Source organism: Phodopus roborovskii, unplaced genomic scaffold (assembly GCF_943737965.1).
Source record: "Phodopus roborovskii unplaced genomic scaffold, PHOROB, whole genome shotgun sequence".
Classification (NCBI taxonomy): domain Eukaryota; kingdom Metazoa; phylum Chordata; class Mammalia; order Rodentia; family Cricetidae; genus Phodopus; species Phodopus roborovskii.
The window spans coordinates 527868-549484 of record NW_026126597.1 but is presented as its reverse complement, the minus strand read 5'-3'; the positions used below and the strand labels follow the sequence as shown (position 1 = coordinate 549484).

The following is a 21617-nucleotide window of genomic DNA, read 5'->3' as shown; positions in this document are numbered from 1 at the left end:
GGGTTTTTCTCTGTGTAACTCTGACTGTCCTGGAACTCACTCTGTAAACAGCAGAAATCAATTGCCTCTGCCTCCTCAGTGCTGGGACTAAAGGCATGTGCCACCACTGCTGGCTCCTTAGCCATCTTTTATAAACCCAGCTAAGAAGTGTTATCTCTTTTAAGAATACTGGGTATAGCCAGGCAGTGGTGGTGCACTCCTTTTATCCCAGCACTGTGAGTTAGAGGTCAGTCAGCATGATCTACAAAGCTAGGATCAGGACAGGTAGGGGTATTTTTTCCTGTCTCAGGAAAAAACAAAAAATTTTAGATATCTTTTCCCTTCAAGCATGTTTTTTAACATTGAAACAATTGCTAATATTGGGGGTATCTACAATAAATTATCAATGGTCAGATATTAGTGCCTAACAAAAGAAATTTGCTGACTTATAATCTTTAGCACATATTCACGGTTTTAATAAATATTTTAGTAAATACATCAACCTTTTACCTAGAGGTCATTTTGTCATCTTAAAATTCAAATGTCTCTCTGTTTATACATCACATTTCCAGCTCGAAGACGGGATGTCCATTTGTCAAAAGAACAGGAAAGCCGCCTACCTTCTCACTGGCTCAAAAGTAAAGGGGCACACACCACCATGGCAGATGCCCTCTGGCGCCTTCGGGATTTAATGCTTCGAGACACTCTTAACATTCGACAAGCATACAACCTAGAAAATGTTTAATCTCATCACTGTGTTTCTTCTATAGAAGCAAAGAGTTGTGAGAACGGTAGCCATTTTAGTTACTGGGGGTGGGAGGGAGGAACAAAGGATAATTTTTATTGCATTTTACTGTACATCACAAGGCCATTTTTATATAAGGACACTTTTAATAAGCTATTTCAATTTGGTTTTGTTATATTAAGTTGACTATCAAATACACAGATTTTTTTTTGCATACGTTTCCTTTGTTTAAAACCAGTTTCATAATTGGTTATATATATATATATGTGTGTGTGTGTGTGTAGTTATAGTTTTATCTTTGTTAAGGGACTTAAATCATCAAAGGTTTTGGCTTGGGGTTTGGTTTTCTTTTTTATAAATATATATATTATATATATACACACACATAAGAAAAAAATTTAAAAAAAGTTTACAAATTAGTTTAAATTGACAATGAAATGTGAATTTGGTACTAGTTTACATCTTAGAGGAGTGTACTTGTATGTTCCACATGCCTAAATATCTGCAGGTTTTCTTACAGGTAAAAGCAAAGTGCTGTGAAAGGTTGTTTATAGACTGTAGATGTGTGGCAGACTCAACATATTTGCTGTATTAACACAAGCTCACTATAGAAATCTAAAAGTCAGTGCTGTGTATCCATCCACAACCTTTGTAACTGAAGGAAAAAATAACTTTGTGCTGAGTTTAACATCTATATTGTTAGTAACTTTTGCAGACCATGTGCCCAGATCTGAGTTGTATTTAGTTTTGGAAGGTAAGTTTAAGAGTACTTATGATCTGTTTATGTTTCAGTGTATGCCTTCATGTTATATGATTTGAAACTTTACATCTGTTGCCTTGGAAAACATTGAAGAAAGTACTGAAGTATGTATGGAGGTGGTTTCTTTTAAGCATAATACCTAAGAAAGACACAAGCTGTGTCTTGCGCATAACTGTGCAAGGGTAGACTGCCTACATATGCAGATGCTCTGGATTCTTTTTCTTTGTTATCAGTTGTGGTATTTCGTTTGTTTGTTTCAGGGTTAGAATTCTCAACCAGAAATAATACTTTCTAAAATGTGTTAAAATTCAGCTTGTGCATTGGATTATGGGAAAAGGAAATTATACTTTAAGAAAATGTTCCCCCAAAAAAGACTATTACAGATCCCAAACACTTGGACTTGGTGACCTTGTCTTTTTTTCTTTTCTTTTTTTGAGACATGGTCCCACTATGTACTTTGGCTGGTAGCCCCAAATTCACACCTGCCCTCCTCTTCCTTCCAAGTGCTGGGATTAAAGGTGGTGCTACAATACTCAGCCACTGCAACCCTGTCTTTCTAACACAGCCCTAGAATAAACATTTTGAGGCAGTGTACGTTGTTCAGGTGGCAGCATTTCACATGGTGGTCTGTGTTATGCTGATGCTGCCACTGTTCACTGAGCGTGATTGTCAAAAGACAGTCTTTTCCTTTAAAATATAATGAATCAGTACTCGTGTTTAATTACCATGCTTAATAAATCATGAGAGTATATAATGGAAAGAAGTCCCCGGTATCGGCTTTAAATCCAGGAACCCTTGTGACTTAATGCCAATAGTCAACCACTGCATCTCAATTTTCATTAAGTATTTTAAAGAATTTTAAATTTTAAAAAATGCACTGCAGCTTATGCCAGTACCTTATTGCTAAACTGAATTAAATAAATATTTGATTCCTGGTCATTTGGACCCTTGACTCATCATGGACTATGAAATGTAATCAAATTCTTTTCTTTTTAGGTACCCTTGAATTACACCAAAGAACCAGAAACTTCATTTTGGTTAAATTATTTATTTCATGCACTCATTTTATTTCTCTTGTTAAAGGTCTAGATGCAGCTCCCTAGGAGCCTCTAAAAACCCTTCACTGTCAGCAGCCAGGGGCACTAGAAGCCAGGGCACTCCTCCTGCTGTCTGCTTCCCAGTGTGTTACTGCTGGAGGAACCAAGAGCCAGCCCAGGTTCCCTTATAGTACAAATCCAGCATAGGGTGTCACTAAAGCAGGCCCTGATGAAGTTTAACAAACAATTAACTAGTTAATGAATTAAAACCATTAAGATACTATTTATTTTAGAATCATGCTTTTAGAGAATACCAGTTATTACTTAGGATATAGGATTTGAGATCAGCCATCTTCAAAAAAGAAAAAGCTTGACTTAAGGCAGTACAAGTAAACAATACACTTTCTCACGACTTAAGAACTGTAGTAATGTGGCTTAAGAAATATAATAACCTAATTTTTTTCAAAATGTAAGTTCCTGTGAAGAGTTTTGTTTATATTGAGTTGGGGGACCTGTAGGTTTAAAATGTCAGCCAACTGATTTAAAAGACCTTGGTTTTACTAAATCTGCCTTCTCCTTCTGAACTGGGGTGGGAGTGAGGGACAACTTGTGTAAAATCCCCAAATTGATGTTATAACTTTTCACCTTGAAGGTTCATTTCCAAGCCTGATTAAAAATTGGTTTATTCTATTTTCTGTACTATATCATTATCTGAAGTTTAAGTGGTAACTGGTTCTATACCATGTATGTATCATATGTTTGTTCATCAAAGCTTTTTAATCCAAATAAAAACAAAGAGTTTGCAAAGTGATTTGGATTAGCCAGGTTTGGTGGTTCTGTTAAAGCTGTGTTCAAATGTTCTGAGCAGACTCAAGACAACTCGTACAAACCCTGACTTCCCGCTTAGGAGGATAGTGCTACCAGTTCAAGGAAGAAAGCACCTCCCGTCAGGTGGAATGCAATGTGCAGAACCCAGTTGGAGTCTGACATGCCCCACATCCCTCAGGCTGGCAGTCAAAGAATCCTTACCATGTCCTCAAGATTGGTTCCAAAAATGATGAGCAAGTTATTGAGGGTAGACAGTAAAGGAAGTACATCCTCCATCAAAAAGAAGAATTACCTCATTTTAAATAGCCTGTCTGTGACCATAATACTAGTGGTTCAGGCAAATCTTAAAACAGGTTTACACGTTCTTAAAATGTGTTCTGCTTTTAGTAGAAAATGATGGTGAAATCAGCCAGGTGTTTTCTCTTAATACCACTTTGCAAAGCCCTGTGGTTCTGTCCTAAGCCTGTAGGAAGGGATATATATCACTATGCCCACGAGCACTGCACAGACAGATACTGCTAAGTGTCTTTGCTCCTTTTTAATTTGAGAGTATGTTGGGTCAGCTGACTGAAAGTTCAGCAGTAGTAAATTAACAGACTATTACTTTTGCCTTTCTGGGGTATTAATGTATTCATGTCTTGGTGGTGGTTCATAAATTTTGGTATTCCTTTACAAGGAAAAAAGTTGCTTTGGAAAATTCCATGGTTCAAGAATACAGTTTTCTTGAGAGGAAACTCATTATGAAAAACTCAAACATAAAAAGAAGGCTAATGTGGTTAAGTAAAACATCAGGGATTTAGATAAGTCTTCCAAAACAGAACTGTAAGATAGATAAAAATAACCTTTCTTGTTACTTTACTGTATGCCTAATGTAGGCACTTTTCCCATCAATTCATAAGAAAAAGAGAAGCTCTAAATCCCATGGCTTCCCCCCACCACCACAGTGGGGGGTGTACAATAAATGCTAAGTTTGTAACCTGTCTGGCCTAGTGGTTTACACCTTTAATCCTGCTACTTAGGGAGCTGAAGCGTACACCACCAACACCCAGCTTGTAGGTCACTTTCTTATTTGAAAACATGGAGTTTCCTTTTACTTGTGATCTAAACTTATATTGGGGTCAGATTGCCCGGTTGCCTGACTCAACTCAGCTGTGTGCTAGCTTTGTATTGTTAGTAGGTGTGCAGCCCTGCTCTAGAGTGTTAGCTGAGCAATCTTCAGTCACTAAGAAATCCCCCCTATTCTAGCAAAAGCTTACAAGTTGGAAAAGGACAAAAGGACAAGAATGTGACCTGTCACCTTAAGTAGGGTGATCTTGAAAAGGAGAAAAAAGCTCATGGTTTCATTGGAATTCCACCAAAAAAAAAAAAAAAAAAACAGGTGGGGCTAGAAAGATGGCATGGTGGTTAAAGAGCACATTCTGCTCATCCAGAGGACCTACGTGATTCCCAGCACTCACATGAGGTAGTTCACACCCTCTCCAGCTCCAGGGGATCCAATGCTTCTGACCTCCACACATACCTGCACTCACACACACACACACACACACAAACACAGATAATTAAGAAACAAACTTTTTTTTAAAAGGCTTCACAAATAATCCAGACTGCACTACAAAACGTCTTGGTTCATCTGAATAGCTTAAGAAATATTTTGTGAATGCAACACACAAGTTGATTTTTAGGAAAATAGTGTCTAATAGTGACTAGGGATATAGTCAAGTAGAAACTGGAGAACTATTTGTAAAGGCAATTCTTGAACTAAGATGAAGTTGCTAAAAGATTACTATTCATTCAAAAATAATTTTTGCCCCCGCACATATATCTATCTGTACACCATAAGTGTTCAGTGTCCACAAAGGCCAGAAGAGGGTGTGGAGGTTACAAATGGCTGTGAGCTGCCATGTAGGTACTGGGAATTGAGCCCAGGCCCTCTGGAAGAGCACCCAGTGCTCTTAGCCGCTCTCTTTAGTCCCCTTGAAAGAGTATATTTTTAATGGATATAAGGAGGCAGAGGCAGGTATTTCCTTGACTTTAAGGCCAGCCTGGACAAAAGTGAGACTGAAAACACAAAGTGGCTGAAATTGATACTGAAAATTCATATTTACTTTATTATCTTACGAAGGTTGGTCTCTGATGTATCTTCCAGCCTTCTCTGATACTGTCTTTCTGAAGCTTTTCTACGGTAGACGTCATCTGTATTAAACAAAAATTTTGCTTAGATTTTAAGGAACTGAGAATTTAAAAGAGACTAGGGGTCTTTCTCCATGGCAGAGTGCTTGCCTAGTATAAGGAAAGATTAGTAGAGTTTAGAAACAGCCCCCATGACAATAAGTCAACAAGTAGTCTGTCTTGACTGTCTGAATCTTAACATTATGTAACTTGGTGGCAAACAATTTAACATAAAATAAGCTGAGTGCTATGTTGAGTCTGAGATAACAAAAGAATAAAAATGTCAGTGTTTTCAGAGACTGACTCACGTCTCAGATTCATGTCCTGGCAAATCTTTCTGCTCTCCAAATTTCCCTTGCCCCAGGGCTCTCTGCTTTCCAGGGTCCCAAACCCTGAGTAAGGAGGGAAGTAAAAATAACATGTTCCTTTTGAAAATCCTCTTCTTTCGAGACTTATTACTTGACTGCCATCTTCTCTCTCCTCTCATCACTGGTGACGCTGGCTGCCAGCTCCAGCTCAGGTTTACTGCCTCTTCATCTGTATCTTTATAGCATCCCCTTGGCCTCCCTTGGCATCTCCTGTCAGTGTTCTGTGGAAAATCTGCTCAGACTACAACTTCTGCTGTTCCACTCCTAGCTTTCCTGTCCTTGAGCTCACCACCACCTCTTGCTGTCCCTTAGGCCTTCGTCTCCCTCTCTTCCTGCCAAACCATCTCAAGTTCCTTCACTCTACTCACTAACCTACCTTCTGGACAGACCTCCAAAGCCCCAACCGTAGATTGCTCCAACTGCCTCACTTTCCAAGTGAGGTACCTTTTGATGCCATTAGCATGGCTGAAAGCTGCTTCCTCAGCCCTGAATGACTGACTAAAACACTCCCTTCTTTCTCAGCGAAAGGCACTGTAAAGAACTCTGGCTAATTGTTAAGGCTGATCCCACTGGGCACTAATACTTCTAAAGTGCAGTCTTCCAGCCCCTATCCCTCTCCTTCCCTCACACACTTTCCCTGAAAACTGAATCCAACATTTCCCAAATGCCAACCCATTTCCAGCCCTACTTCCAGCAACTATGTATCTTTCATCCTCTAAGCAGATGGTTACCTACCCCCTCACAATCACACTTACTTATCAGCTGCCTTCAAGGGAAATCTTCCTGGTGTCTCTTCTGGCCACTCCAAGTCACCTTAAATAGGAGTGCAAGCCTTGCCTCAGCTGTTCCTTGAGAAGCCTCCAGCACTACCTCTAGTGCAGCCTCAGCCCCACCCACTTCCTGGCATTCCTTTTGCCCCTAAGAATAGCCCATCATCTCAAACCTGGCCAGCATACACTGCCTATGCTTTTACCAATCTCTGAAAAGAGCCCTTTCAATCACTAAGATATAGTCCTACTGTCCAGTTTTTTTGTGGCCCTACCCAGGTACCCCTTCTATCCGTGTCACTTTCCACTTAGTCCTGCTGAAATCCTTCAAACAGCACACACAACGGTCTCCCCCTATCTGGCAGGCAGTCCTTCCCACACCACACCTGATCGAATGAGGTACCCAAGCAGGATTCTTTAACTACTCACACTCCTCATGGCATGCTTGGGGGAGGGGGGGCACGACGCGGTGGAAATTGAGCTTGGGCCTATGTGAGTCAAGTAAGTACCCTACCATCAAGCTACACCCACCCAGTCTTATTCCCTTGAGCTCTTCTGAAATGGAGAACCCTTTGCCTTGTTCACTGGATCCTCATGGATGGTCATTAGGGTGGCCCATGCCTATAATCCCAGCACTTGGCTGAGGTAAGGAGATGGCTGCAAGTTTGAAGATTCAAGGCCAGCACTGGCCCTTTATCAGAGTAGCAAGTCGTCAATGGAGACCTTGACGTAACAACTTAAAATTTTTGAGTTGGCAATTCTCAAATGATAAAAGTTACATAAGAGGCAAAACAAAGGGCCCAGAGGTTGGGAGAAATCGTGAAGGATGTCTGACATTCTTTTCACAGTTACGGGCCAAAGACTTAGCACTAATGACTGCCTGTAAAAGGTGGTAATCAGATAAACCAGGCATGCTAGTGTTCTCCAGAGTTTGGGCTAAAGACCTGAAAGGTCAACCGGAATTTCTGAGTCCTCGGGACTGGTCCCTCTTCCGCATCTGAGCAATTCTGTTCCTTCGGCTCAGCGTCACCACAGGCAGGGCCAAGGACGGGTTACAAAGGACGACAGCCTGAGTGGAGGCACGTGCCCTCTTAAAGTGCCGGGGGAGGAGGGTTGAGTGCCAGTGTGAGCAAAACACAAGAGCCCCGAGGGCCCCAGCCCGAGCCTGTGCCGCACAAGAGCTGCCAAATGAGCACTTGTCCTTCGGACTAAAGCGAAAGTAGCTCTGCAGCTGAGTGGACTCAGCGGCCGGTAATCTCATACCCACGGGAGAAACGGAGGCTGCTGCGCCCCCACTTACAGAAGGTCTCCTGGCCCACGCGCACTTTAATCATGATCCACTCCATTGTTCCTCCCAGGACAAAAAAGAAGGGCAGGAACCTGTAGATGCCGAACCGCTGCTTCCCGGGCACCCGTTGCAGAGCTCGCCTCACCTGGGCCCTGGAGAACATGACTGGGCCTCGAAGTGGGGAACGAGCGGAGGCAGGCGAACCAGTATCGCTGGAGGGAGTAAGAACAGCCGACCACTCTGGTCCGGCTGTGTCCCGCGGACTGAGCCACCCAGCCGCTGCGACACTCCCAAGCGTGGTCGGCTTCGCCAATCAGAGTGTGGCGGGACGCTCAGACGCTCCAATCAGAGTGCGGCTGGGGCACGCGTGCTCTGTGAGCCTGAGCCGGCCTGAGGCAGCCTGCGCAGGCGCCTAGGCCCTGGAGGCGGGGCGACCTGAGGGGGCGGGGTCTCCAACGTGGCGTGGCCCGCCCCACCTGCCTCAGCTGCCGGGGCTCTGAGTTGCTTGCCGCGCCCCCTACTCCGCCATCGCCATCTTTTTTTGTAATACTCTGGGCGAAGCGGCGACCCTCTATGTAGAAAACAATCTGAAATGCAGTTACGTGACGCCTTCCTTTTATTTCTGGGATGTGACTTGTTGGACTTGGCTTCTAAAATAACAAAATTCGATATGCACTTTTGAAAACTGAACTTTATCAATATCAAAACAAAAAGTATGATTGTCCATGGCAAACTAGTCTAAAATTAACATAAGTCTATGATGAATGGGAAATTACCTTTATTCGGGTACTTATAGGTGCGTTTTTATGCATCACAACCCGATAGTTGCAGAAGAGACCATGGTAAAAAGTGTGACTTTGTCGTCAGACCACACCCCATCGGCACCCTTGTAAAATGGAGCCTTTCTGTGATGCTGTGAGGATAGACAATCTAAGAATTAAACGACAGATTGTGGGATCCAGGAAAGGGTCCTGGATAAACACACTAAGAGCAGCCTTGTATGTCCTGTACACCAGCCCTGGAGGGCAGGCCAGAAAGAAGCCACACACAGCGAACCCTCGAGCCCCCTGCACTTGTTCTGAGGATTGGAAAGTGTACAGCATCCATCTACCTGGAAGAGAGTCACATGTGACCAAGGCTCCACAACCCACCTTGGTCACTGGGACCTAAAGGGCTCAGTCACCCATGAACCCACCCTTTGGCATCCATAACTACCAGTACCCAGCTCAGGAGAGTTACAAATGTACACATTACACTCCACTTTAAACCCAACAGCCATCGTGTGCTCAGTTGGGCAGCTCATCACCAACAAGGCCAACTGGATCAAATCTCTCTTGGTATACACCTGCAGGCTAAGAAAACAGAAGTGAGTGGAGTGATTTCAAGCGGGAAAGAATTTCACTGAGACAGCGCTTGAACAGGCCATGGTGTTTCAATTGGGGGCCTGCACTGTTCGGCAAATCCATTTACCGGAACCAGGTGGCTGCAATAATCTTGGCCACAGGCACTCACTACTATGCCCAGTACATAGGCTCCTAGTGAAATCCGTCACCCGTGTTGGTTTCCAGACAATAACACAAAGAAAAGGCTGCCTTTGCAAAACATCAGCTGCCCTGCAGGCTAAGTGGTCTCACCCAGCTTGAGACTGTCACTGCAAGCAGAAATAGCTCTTTGTACGTTAGGTGAATAAAGCGGCCCTAGCTCCAGTCGGGCATGCAGTCCGACGGGCAGTAGGTCAGAAACCGGGCAGGGGGCGCAGGGCTCTGGGGCAAGAGGTCTTGTCTGGAGGAGGGTCGGGGGAACCCGGGACTGAGGGGAGGGACAGAAAGACCGTGGGATGAAGGTGGAGCTGTGCACTGGCGCACTCTAGCCGCTCTTGCTCCTCCGGCCGTCCAGGGCCTCTCTGATACGCGGGCTCTAAAACCCTACGACTTCCCGTCCAAGGGAGGAAGGTGCCGCCATTGCCACCCTGATGACCAAAGGGGGGCGCAGAGCCCCTGAGCCGAGCTGGGGACTAGGAGGAGGGGGTCGGGGCCCGCCCCGCCCCGCCCCGTCCGGGACTTCCCGCCCCCCGGGCCGAGTGGTGCGCCCATTGGCCGGATGGGCTCCACGAGCTTCGCCCATTGGTCGGCCGTCCTGAGAAGCACGCGGCCACGGTGGCGGGCGGGCAGTCGGAGGGCTGCGGGCCGGCGGGCGAGCGTGCGGGCGGAGGGCGGCGGGGGCAGCGCTCAGGGGGCATGGCGGGTGCGGGACTGCGGGCGGTAGCTCGGCGCTGGCTGCTGTGCGGAGGCCACGGCGGACCGCGGGCTGCCTCGTCCTCACCCTCCTGTCCTGGCTGCGGCCCGCCAGGTCCCGGAGCCCACTGCCCCAGCACCCCACGCTCGGCGCCCGCAGACAGCGCGGATCTCAGCGCGCACTTGTGGGCTCGTTACCAGGACATGCGGAGGCTGGTGCACGGTGGGTGACGCCGGGAGGGCAGTGCGCGGGAGGGTGTCAGCCTAGTGGCGCCCGACCGACGGTCGGGGCACCGTCCCCAGCCGTCCCGGGTCCAGCTTACTGCAAGCCCCCGATGTGGCTCGCCAAGGTCCCAAAACCTGAGGGCCAGATGGCGTTTTTGAAAAGCCTCCAGAAGGTCGATACGAGGTGCCTCTGCAGAGGACCTCGACTCCCGGGGCGAGTGGTTTTGTTTTCTGGCTGCGGGAGCTTGGAATGCCTGGGGCGCCCGCCGCGCACGCGGCCCTGGGTCTGGCTCCAGGGTCCAGTCTTTGGGCAGCGGCGGTGGAAACCTCAGTCCCTTCTTCTCCACTGGCTTTTAGTTACAGTGTGTGGACAAAGACTGCACGTTCCTCATCGACGGCCCGGTGTAAGGCGACACCGTCCGGACATTGCAGGCACCTCTTGGCTTGTCTCTGGCCGTCGATAGCACTCTGAACAAGTTCAGTGTGGGCGTTGGAGGCATAGAAAGTTCCTGTAGCCCCCTGCAATCCCAGGATGTAGCTAGCTGTAGTATGAGCCAGAGCTGCACAGGGTACTTCCCCTCCCCTTCCCCTTTCTCTCTCTGGAATGGGCTGATGAGACAGGAGCTCTGAGTGCTGAACATCTGTCCATTTTCTGGGTGGGTCTAGTGGGGCCCTGTCTCTGCAGCAGATAGATGTGGTCTGGGCTGTGGCCCTATCGCTGCCCAGCAGGGTGGCCTTCGGCCTCACAACCTCTTGAGACCCTCAGTGCCCTCGGTCTCCTGTCTCAGGATTATGGTGATGACTCAGAAAGAACAAGGCCAAGCAGGGGCAAGGGAGCTTCTGGAGGAAACCCCAGAGGTGATGTGGTTTGCATTGTCTGGGAAGACAGAGTGGCTCTGTCCGGGAGATTCCAACTGTGACTATGCAGGGGTTTCCACTCTGGCTGTGTGGAGATTGGCCAGAGTTTACCTCTTGACAAGCCACAGTCAGAATATTTAGGGCCTCTAAAGAGTGGTTGCCCTTCAGGATTGGGAATACTGCAGGGTGAGCAGTATTACAAACATCTTTCTTCTGCATCTAGAGAAGCCCCTCCGAGTGGCCTGTCTTGGAGGTGTTGGGGGTGCTACTTTCCTATCCTGTGTCTTCAGTTCCTTTTAGAGCCCCTGAGTTCTCTATGTGGGGTCACTTCCACTAACATGCCCAGGTGAGATGGCTTCGTGCCTCTGAACCCTGACCACCTCACCAGCCTGGGTTTTCTCACAGTGGGGGATCATGCCGTCACTGCTTGGTCTCATTTGACTACAAGGCTAGGAAAACAAGAGAGGTTGAAGCAGGTGAGGCAGCCTGAACTTAGTTGCCTGGGGCTGGGTAGTCTGGAGTTCAGTTCTCTGGACAGTGGGCACAGAAGCATGGCTACTTCACAAGATTGGAAGAGGGAATGCGACGGGCCATAAGACTCACAAGTGGTCCTGAGACTACTAGACTAGAGCCCTAGAACCTGAAGAAAGGATAGGGGACAGTGGGCTGCTGCTGGGTCGTGGTGCGTCCTCACCTAGCCTACCTACTCAGCGTATCTCCTGTAGAAGGAAGTGGACCTCTGTACACCAACCTCTCAGAACTGTGATTTCCTTGGTCTAGAAATGAGGTGGGTAACCTTAGGCCCTGTGAATTGCTCCCCCATCCTACTGCTCCCAGGAAGGTCTGTATCCCCTGAGAAGACCCTTTAAAGCAGGGGTGAGGCATGGACATAGTCAGGACGCAAGCTGGAGTCCGCAAACACCACAACTGTGCTTCCCATCCCAGGGGTTTTTCTGGATGCTAAGGCAAGTCATAAACGAAGTTGACATCCAGGAATGTAGGCTTGTGGAAGTAACCAGCTATGTGTGCAGCTGGGGCCCAGGGTCCTAGTGATACCAGGTAAGAGCTGTCTCAGAAGTAGTTAGGGAGACCGTCCGAGTGTCGCAGTTAAAGAGCTCCATCTGCCCTTGGATCTTCAGGACAGAACAACTGCTCTCACCTGGCTGCCGGCCACCAGAGGAATTAGCCACACCTGTTCCCAACTCCTACACTCTTCACTTGACACTAAAAGGAATGTGTTCCAAAGGGGCCTCGTCTGAGGCAACAGCTCGGCACGTAGACCGGGTGTCTGCACAGCACAGGAACCTCTCTGCACACTGTAGAGGCAGTGCTGTGCTTTGTGATCAGCATTGCTGTGGCTGACAGGCTCCCTGGAGATTTGGACTCTGCCCAGCATACCTGGTCCCGCCTCTTCCTCTTCTGCAACTGCAGAACTGACCAAGCGAGACCCAGGACAGGGCTTCTAGCTTGGGCACATCACACATTTGCTCCTGTGTATTGTGTGGGTACAGAGCAGAAATGCTACACAAAGTAGGCTGGTTCTGGTTTATTCCCCCTTTCAAAGTGACAAGCTCGGGGCTAAGTTAACATTCTTGAATTCACAGACACGAGAGGGAAGGCCTAATCTCGCCTGGTTCGCATCCCATGTCCTAATCACATTGTGTCCTTTTTCTCCATTCACCTTACCCACTTTCCAAATGGGGAAGACAAGGCAGATGAGCCTGGGACTCCACTTTCTGACATAGTGCCAGGCTTAGCCTTCTCTGTGACTCTTTAGAGGCTGTGACTGTCACCAAAAGAGACCAAGCTGGGTAGAATGCCAAAACAGGACATCTTACAGCCTGCCTGTGGTAATTAGCAATGTTCCCTGGCTTCAGCCAGGGAATGTCATTATGTGGTCTGGCAGGCAGTTGAAATCCAATTAGAGGGGCCTTATTCCCCAGGGCTATGGCAGGTGTTCCAAGTAGGCAACCTTGAGGGTTCCCCAACCCTCTAATATTCTTGGGCTCCAACCCCATCCATCTCTGGGCAAAGTGGAAAAGCAGCGTTCATGGCCTTGGCTCCCAGTTTGGTCAGAATGGAGCCAGCAGCCTGTGGGAGGAGCCCTCAGTCCCTGCATACTGCCCCTGGCAGGTAACCCCAAGAAAGTGGAAGGTAAGGCTAGTGGCCAGTGGTGCTCCTGGACAAGTTGAGTAAGGGGTATGACAGTTCTGAGGCATGCTGCATGGGTTTCCACACGTCTGTGTCTGGTAGAGCCTCGTAGCCGGCCTGGAAGAGGCAAGGAGTTCAATATCTATGGAGCACTGCAGATGATACTTTAACATAGAAAGGGAGTTTGTGACCATGACCAGAAGAGAGCAGACTAGCCCATTGTTAGCTCTGCCCTCTCTTAGCACAAGCTTTCCCTCTGAGCCTCAGTTTCTTGTAGGGCACATGGGGCTGGGGACCACAAAGGACTTGGGCCATTTGCCATAACTGTGACCACATGGTGGTACTGTCCTCTTGCATATCCTTCTCTGTAGACCTTCTGCCCCCTGAGGTCTGCAGCCTTCTAAACCCGGCAGCCATCTATGCCAACAATGAGATCAGCCTGCGTGACGTTGAAGTCTATGGCTTTGACTATGACTATACGCTGGCCCAGTATGCAGATGCCCTGCACCCTGAGATCTTCAATGCTGCCCGGGACATCCTGATAGAGCACTACAAGGTAAGGCTGCCAAGCCCTAGAAGCCAGCGGGACCCAGCTTGGCCCACACTCCAGACTGAGTCTTGGGGTTCCCGTGGTACCCTGAGCTTAGGGCAGGCACTGCTACTGGCTTTTTGTCCAACAGTACCCCGAGGGAATTCGGAAGTACGACTATGACCCCAGTTTTGCCATCCGTGGCCTACACTATGACATTCAGAAGGTGAGTGGCTAGATGCTGACTGCCCCTGACTTGATGTATCCAGGGCCAGCTTACTCCTCTTATCAGACCGCCCTGGCCTTAGTAGCTTCTGTAGAGGTTTTGTTGCAGAGGCACTAGGGAGAAGTTGGCTTGGGGCCAGTGACAAAAACCTACCTTCTCACCCCTGGCCCTGCCCCCTGCATGCTTCCAGAGCCTTCTGATGAAAATTGATGCTTTTCATTATGTACAACTGGGAACAGCCTACAGGTTAGTGTTGAGTCTACCCTAAATCTACCCTTGTCTCTCTCCTGTACTATCACCTGGGCTCAGGCTGAGGGCATGTGTCCCCCATTTACCCCCAACTCAGGGGCCTCCAGCCCGTGCCAGATGATGAAGTTATTGACCTATACGGTGGCACCCAGCACATCCCACTATACCAGATGAGCGGCTTCTATGGCAAGGTACCCACTCAACCTGCTGTTGCCCAAAGCAGCCCACCCAGACCAGGGATCTTGATGCTGGTACTGGCACCCTGTGAGCAGTGGCCGGTAGTGCCACAGTGCCTGCCAGTGCCCTGCAGCAGGTCCCTTGGTCTCTAGTACTTGGAGTAGTGGCTGAGAGCTGGCCTCCCTCCCTCCCCAGGGCCCTTCCATCAAGCAGTTTATGGATATCTTCTCACTACCGGAGATGGCACTGCTGTCCTGTGTGGTCGATTACTTTCTGGGCAATGGCCTGGAGTTTGACCAAGTTCATCTCTACAAGGATGTGACGGATGCCATCCGGGACGTTCATGTGAAGGGCCTTATGTACCAGTGGATTGAACAAGACATGGGTAAGAGTGGACAGTAGCCCTTACTGAGCCAGGCGGAGCAGAGAGTCACAGAACTGGCCCTGGCAGACCCATCTTCCCTTTCAGAAAAATACATCCTGAGAGGGGATGAAACATTTGCAGTCCTGAGCCGCCTGGTAGCCCATGGGAAACAGCTGTTCCTCATCACCAACAGTCCTTTTAGCTTTGTGTGAGTCCGGGCCCACTGTGGAAGGGTGTGGGGGTGGTGGCTCAGTACAGCACTCAGACCCCCTATAGCCAGTGCTGCCTCTGCACAGGGACAAAGGCATGCGGCACATGGTGGGTCCTGATTGGCGCCAACTCTTCGATGTGGTCATTGTCCAGGCAGACAAGCCCAACTTTTTCACGGACCGGCGCAAGTATGGGCATAGCAGGGACTGTGGGGTTGTGGGAGGAGCATGGAGGCCCCACTCCCATGAGGAGACTCAGGCACAAGTCCTGACTGGCCCGGACTCCGTATCTCTGTGCTTAGATGGAGCTGCCCCCTTGCTGGCCCTGCTTGAATGGGTGGGCCTTTACAGGGATGAGGGGACAGGTACCTAGTCTGTGGCTCTCTCCTCTTCACCCAGGCCTTTTCGAAAGCTTGATGAGAAGGGCTCCCTCCACTGGGACCGGATCACTCGCCTAGAAAAGGGCAAGATCTACCGGCAGGTGAGGACTATTTGGGGCAGCGGCCCTGGACTATGCAGGAGCAGCCTCCCAGCCCAGACAAGGCTGGCTGGCACTGTGGAGCTAGAGCCAGCAGCTCCAGGGAGGGCTCTCAGGAAGCAAACCTGGGTGACATTAGAGGAAAGCTTGGCCTTTGGTTGCACTGTTTGGGTTTGGATTCTAGATCTACCCAATAGCCTGGCAGCCCTGGCCTCATCGCCTCCAGGCCTCGCTATCCTTTCGAATGTCCCATGTTAGTCATGGTACAAAAGACTTAGAATGTACCATGGTCACTGGGAAGAATTGGCACTAAACACTGCTACAGACAAAACCAGCCTGGTTGGGGTCCTGAGGTAGGCCTGTGGAGACAGCTTATGAATTGAGCCACCCCAATACCCCATCCCAGTTTCCAGTGTGATGACTGGGAAGAGAGACCAGATTTGGGGCATTGGTGGCCCAGGCTAGAATCTTAGGTGAGCTGGGGAGCCCACGCTTGGCCATCACGATGCCTCGGCTCAGCTGGCAGGCTGCTGTTCAGCATCTTGCCTTGGTGTGCCCGTCTCCAGCCCTCTGCTCTTGTCTTCCCGCCAGGCTGGCAGCACTCTGTGGGGAGGTGACTTTCTTGGCAGCTCTCAGGCCTGCCATTGTAGTAGACCATGTGTAGTTCTCAGGAGCCTCTCCCCAAGTCTTTCTTTGCCCTCTGTCCCTCATCTGCCCCTTGAGATTCTTGATCTAGGGGCCACATCCTTCATTGCCCTTCGACTGCCCCCCTCATCTGGCTTCTCAGTCCCATTCTACAGCTCCCCTTCACCCCTAATTACTGTCTCTCTGTGGCTCACTGGTGCGAGCCACTGCAGGAACTGTGCTTTGCTGGCTGTCCCCCTGTCCCTCCAAACTCAGCTCCCCAGCCCCGGCCCCGAAGTGTCCACAACCCCCTAGTTATGTCTGTGCTTTGATGTTATCTTTCCTTGGCTTTGGAGCACAGAAGCACATGGCCTGCCAGTAAGCTCTGTGATTGGTCCATAGGGTCCTGTGGGTGGAGACTTGGGAGGTTCACAAGAACTTCAAGAACCTCTGCTGTAGGGCCTAGGGCCCTCCTTGTGGTTTGTTTCTCACAAACAGGGATTCATGCCCTTGTCTGGGTGGATGAAAGGTCACTAGAAAAGACCGTTGAATGAGGGCCAATCTATTCCTACAGGAGATGTTCTGCTGCAGGCAGGACCCCCCCCTTTCCTATTGGAGGGGGGCAGTAGTAAGGGCCAGAGAGCAGGGAGGCCACGGGAAAGGGCAGCCCAGCATCCGGCTGGCTTTGGCTGCCTCTGGAGAGTTGGGAGGACTGGTGAAGGACAAAGCCTGGCTCCCATAGCCAAGGGGAGCACAGTTGGCTCAGCAGTGTCCTCTACTCCCCAGGGAAACCTGTTTGACTTTCTTCGTCTGACAGAATGGCGTGGGCCGCGTGTGCTCTACTTCGGTGACCACCTCTACAGTGACCTGGCGGTGAGGGGTAGGGCTTTCCCCCGGGAGGGGAGAGAAGAAGCACTTCCAGCTGGTGCTGAGGTCTACCTCCCATCCCCTCCTCCAGGATCTCATGCTTAGGCATGGCTGGCGCACAGGAGCCATCATCCCTGAGCTGGAGCGTGAGATCCGCATCATCAACACAGAACAGTACATGCACTCGTTGACCTGGCAGCAGGCGCTCACTGGGCTGCTCGAACGCATGCAGGTAGGGACAGTGGGGGGTGGGGGGACTGATAAATCGGAGTTGGGGCTGTATCTCCTAGATGCATGTTCACCCACCCACCCCCACATTGTGTACCCCAGACTTATCAAGATGCAGAGTCACGACAGGTGCTGGCTACCTGGATGAAGGAGCGGCAAGAACTGAGGTGAGCAGAGAGCCACGATGGGGAGTGTGCCCCCGCCTTTCCTCTGCACACTGACATGCGTCGTGTCTCTCCCCAGATGCATCACCAAGGCCCTATTCAATGCTCAGTTTGGAAGCATCTTCCGCACCTTCCACAACCCCACCTACTTCTCCAGGCGCCTCGTGCGTTTCTCCGACCTCTACATGGCCTCCCTCAGCTGTCTGCTCAACTACCGCGTGGACTTCACTTTTTACCCGCGCCGCACGCCCCTGCAGCATGAGGCGCCCCTCTGGATGGACCAGCTCTGCACTGGCTGCATGAAGACACCCTTTCTCGGTGACATGGCCCACATCCGATGAGGGCACCTTTATTGTCCTGGACAGACAGACCCTCCATCTTTGCAGCCCCAGCCACCCTGACAAGCAATAAAAGCCGTCTCCGTCTTCCTTGTGCCTCTGCTTCCATTCCACACCATCATGTGACCCTGAGAATCCTCTGGGTATCTGGGAAGTCTTCCTCTAAGAGTGAACCCTACAGAGATGGGCAGGGGGCGGCTAAGAAAGGCTAAGCCCAGGGCCTGTCCCCACTACCCCCACTCCAGCCACACTTCATACCCCACACTCACATCAAAGGGGTCACAAAAGGCATCATTGCTGCCGAAGACAGGGTTGGGGACAGAAACCAGGGTTGGACTGGTCCCTTCTTGCCATGGGGAGAAGTCATCATCAGCATTATCTTCTGCCTAGAAGAGGGGTTATGACTGGAAAGCCCCCTTCCACAACAAGACAGAAGGACCCTGCCCCATGTACCCCCAACCCCTCTACCTGGAAGGCAGAGAAGCTGAAGCCTGTGGGCTTGCCTCGGGCACGCAGATAGAGAGCTCCAGCTACCAGTCCCAGCAGTGTTCCGGAAGCTACCACAACCCCCATGCTTAGTGCCACAGGTTGAGGCTCAGGTCCCAGCACTGGCCTCTGTAAGCAAAAAGGGGGTGTCAAGGACCAGGCTAGAGGCATCCCCTTACTCTTAAGGCTCCATCTCCCCCTTCCACAGACTCACGGACTGAGGCGGCATGAGCAGGGGTCTGGCCAGAGCATGGATAATGCCATTGAAAGCTATGATATCCCACACAATGACGTGGCTAACCATAACTGCCCCGGGGGCCTATGGAGAAACTGCAGTCAAGCCCAGCAGGTAAACAAGGGTTGAACCAGGAGGATCTCAGGAAGCCCAGACTCACCAGAGGAGTCCTAGAACTGTTGTCAGGGCCTACATCACTTATGAAGAGACTAAGACCCGAGTGGGCAGGAAGTAATGTCCCCTGACTGGCATTGGCACTCAGAAAGGTGGCATTGGAAGCATGGAGTTCTAGGTCTGGGCCACTCAGCGTCTATGAGCAGAGTAAGATCTGTTGGATTGGGCCTGCCAGAGAGAACAAAGTATACCCAAGCCCCTGTTGTTACCATGTTGTCCACAAAGCCTTCGTTGACAGGAACAAAGAGGGTCTTGTAGGAGTGCTCATCATCCAAGAAGTCCAGGAAATCCAGACCTCGCTGGGTGGCATTGGCATAGCCCAGCAACATCTGGGAAGGTGAGGAGATGGGGCTGTGGGCAAGCTTCCTCCTTGGGGATCCCAACTGCCTACATCCCCACTTCCAAGGCTAGACCCCCTGCACACCCCATAGAAAGTGGAGAAGTTAGCGGTGGCGGCCAGGACGTCAAGCAGCTTCCCGTTGCATGTGCTGATCCCATCACCCACAAAACCGAGCCGGCAACGGCAAGCCACATCTACAGGGAAGGCAGGTCAGCTTAGAGAGGCTTACTGGGGGAGAGACCAGGGGGTGTGGGGGTGGGCAGGGGTCTGTGCAGTGGACATACCTTGCACACGGTAGCAGTAGGCATCCCAGCGTTCCAAAAGGTTCTCACGGACCCCAAGGCTAATTACACCTACACGATTATCGCCACAGTCTGCCGCTGGGAAGACAACTGGATGGGCAGCAGAGCCATTGGCCAACCAACCCATGAAGCAGATGTGAAAGCCCAGCTGTAGGGGTAGGAGGAGATGCTGAGACCAAAGCCCAACTCAATGGGCTTTCCTAGGCTTAGCTCCTACCCCTGAGCCCTGTCCACCTGCTGGGCAGCAGAGAGTTGAGGGAGTGAAGCAAGGACTGCTCCCTGGTCCTCACATGCTTTCTTGGCCTCTGAGAAGGTCAAGCCATAAGGGCCACTGGTGGCCTGGATGTGGAAGACACCAGCCCGTTTTTCTGCAGGAAGAAGGGAGGCTATGTGGTCAATAGGACAGTAACCTGGGGTAATGCCATGACTAGGGGTGAGTAAGGAAGCATACCCTGGAAGTGTAGGTCAGTGCATAAAGCATCTGTGTGGCAGGGTGATGACTCGCCCGTGCATCGGTCCACAGGTGGTTCAAGCTCCATCAGACACTGCATCCCATCACCCACGTAGCCTGCATGGCATTTACAGTGCCGTGTGTTCTGTGGGCAGAAAGAGTAGTGGATGTTTCGTGTCTCACGGAGATGGCGAGAGTGGACCTGTGGGGCTTCTGCACCCAGACTGCTCAACTCCAGGCACCTGCTTACCGGGCCAGTGTTGAGGCAGTCAGCATGTTCACTGCAGCCTCCACGGTGGCCATCCAGGCAGGGGTTACGAGCTCGGCAACTCCAGCCATCACCCTCATAGTCAGGCAGACAGGTACAGGTGACCGCTGTCCCCACCTGGCTGCAGTTGGCATGCTGGCTGCAACCACCATGCCCCTTCTGGCACAGATCTGCCACTGGGGACAAGGAAGGAGGGGCTGAGCTGCATGGCTGGAGTGGGTCCAGGGCTTCCTCCCTGCAAGCCACGGCCTTCTTCTTACCTGTGCACACACGGCCATCCCCTTCGTAGCCCAGGCTGCACTCACAGCTGTTGTCCGCACGGCACATGGCCTCAGGCGCACAGGGTGGGCTACACACAGGCTGCAACTCTGTCCCCAGAACCCATCCCGTATGACCAGGTCAGTAGCTGCCCTCCCTAGCAACTGCCCCTCCCATCCACCTTGGGGCCCTCCATCTGAATGTGTAGCTGGAGCGTGCAGGCTCACAAGCTCAAGGGCTACTCACCCAGCTGCACTTCACAGCGAGGCCCAGTCCAGCCTTCCTCACAGAAGCAGGAGCCGGAGCCCCCAAGGCCTTCATCACAGTGTCCATGTGGGGTACAGCGGCAAGCTGGGGAGGAGGACAGGTTGACACGCAGGTCAAAGGAAGTGGAGCAGGATAGAATGGGGGACAGGGCAGACTTACCTTGGCACTGGGGTCCAAAGGCACCTGGGGCACAGAGTTCACAGGCTATCCCAGCAAAACCCGAACGGCAGCTACACTGCCCACTGCCACTCATGCCATCCAGGCACACACCGTGGGCATTGCAGGGGCTTCTGGAGCCACCAGGGCAAGCTAGGGAATAGTGTAGAAGTGGAATGGGACCAGAGGCTCTCAGGACAATGCCCACACACTTGCTTCCAGACTCAGCCATCTGTCCTCCTACTGAGTGCCAGCCAAGGCTCTCCAAGACCACTGAGATCCCCCCAAACCCAGGCTCTACAGAACTCCATGCCAGGTATGACTCTTCTGTACACCCCACACACTTCTTAAGCACACTCCCCCACCCTAGAGCACCCCAAAATCCTTTCTTAAAGGCAATGGCCAGAGTTTTGCCTTTTGCCATCTTGGAGCTGGTCTGTAACTCTCAGAATGCTTACCTTGGCAGTCAATGCCATAGTGACCAGGGCAGCAGCTGGGCTTCCAGACAGCAGTGACACAGCTGCGGTGGCAGCCCCTCGCCAAACGTTGGTGGTTCCAAAAACTAGGCTGCAACCAGGCACCACTCCGTACAGTCAGGGAGTGCAGCGGAGATGCCCAGAACTTGGAGTAATCACGCCAGCAGGCCCTGCGGACGCCCTGGATCAAAAAGAGTCAGGCCACAGCCAGCCTGAGCTTGATGGCACTTTGGCCCTATCCCAACTCTCTACTCAGCCTCCAGCCCCTTACCTGCTCCTGTGAGCCCTGAGGACAGGGTGGCTCCAGCCCACAGACGCTGCAAGTCTTCTGGAGGGGATGGA

General features: G+C 50.7%; 4 protein-coding genes across 52 annotated transcripts in view; 2 read left to right on the top strand and 2 right to left on the bottom strand.

Moving 5' to 3' along the window:
• Pbrm1 (polybromo 1) overlaps positions 1-3332 on the top strand; it is a 95794-nt gene extending 92462 nt beyond the window's left edge. For all 49 annotated transcript variants that reach the window (XM_051204673.1, XM_051204666.1, XM_051204680.1 and 46 more), the window contains one exon: positions 552-3332. In XM_051204673.1, coding sequence (XP_051060630.1) covers positions 552-724 — 173 coding nt within the window. In that variant the 3' untranslated portion in view covers positions 725-3332. The remainder of the gene's footprint in view (positions 1-551) is intronic.
• A 2105-nt stretch (positions 3333-5437) lies between these two features.
• On the bottom strand, positions 5438-8143 carry LOC127236834 (small integral membrane protein 4). The gene is made up of 2 exons (XM_051204734.1): positions 7954-8143; positions 5438-5542 (listed from the first exon to the last, which is right to left on the bottom strand). The coding sequence occupies exons 1-2, from the start codon at positions 8102-8104 to the stop codon at positions 5451-5453; spliced, it is 243 nt and encodes an 80-aa protein (XP_051060691.1). The 5' UTR covers positions 8105-8143; the 3' UTR covers positions 5438-5450.
• A 2003-nt stretch (positions 8144-10146) lies between these two features.
• Nt5dc2 (5'-nucleotidase domain containing 2) lies at positions 10147-17949 on the top strand. The gene is made up of 13 exons (XM_051204774.1): positions 10147-10398; positions 13781-13965; positions 14090-14164; positions 14355-14410; positions 14511-14604; positions 14786-14975; positions 15060-15162; positions 15251-15352; positions 15563-15644; positions 17052-17138; positions 17224-17364; positions 17463-17527; positions 17604-17949. The coding sequence occupies exons 1-13, from the start codon at positions 10179-10181 to the stop codon at positions 17863-17865; spliced, it is 1662 nt and encodes a 553-aa protein (XP_051060731.1). The 5' UTR covers positions 10147-10178; the 3' UTR covers positions 17866-17949.
• Positions 17836-21617, bottom strand: part of Stab1 (stabilin 1) — a 27131-nt gene continuing 23349 nt past the window's right edge. The window contains exons 54-69 of the mRNA XM_051204772.1: positions 21547-21603; positions 21258-21456; positions 20803-20952; positions 20623-20727; positions 20379-20486; positions 20101-20294; positions 19851-19995; positions 19634-19767; positions 19382-19547; positions 19182-19291; positions 18967-19086; positions 18744-18893; positions 18563-18667; positions 18331-18477; positions 18132-18248; positions 17836-18037 (exon numbers count right to left, since the gene is read on the bottom strand). Coding sequence (XP_051060729.1) covers positions 17981-18037; positions 18132-18248; positions 18331-18477; positions 18563-18667; positions 18744-18893; positions 18967-19086; positions 19182-19291; positions 19382-19547; positions 19634-19767; positions 19851-19995; positions 20101-20294; positions 20379-20486; positions 20623-20727; positions 20803-20952; positions 21258-21456; positions 21547-21603 — 2064 coding nt within the window. The 3' untranslated portion in view covers positions 17836-17980. The remainder of the gene's footprint in view (positions 18038-18131; positions 18249-18330; positions 18478-18562; positions 18668-18743; positions 18894-18966; positions 19087-19181; positions 19292-19381; positions 19548-19633; positions 19768-19850; positions 19996-20100; positions 20295-20378; positions 20487-20622; positions 20728-20802; positions 20953-21257; positions 21457-21546; positions 21604-21617) is intronic.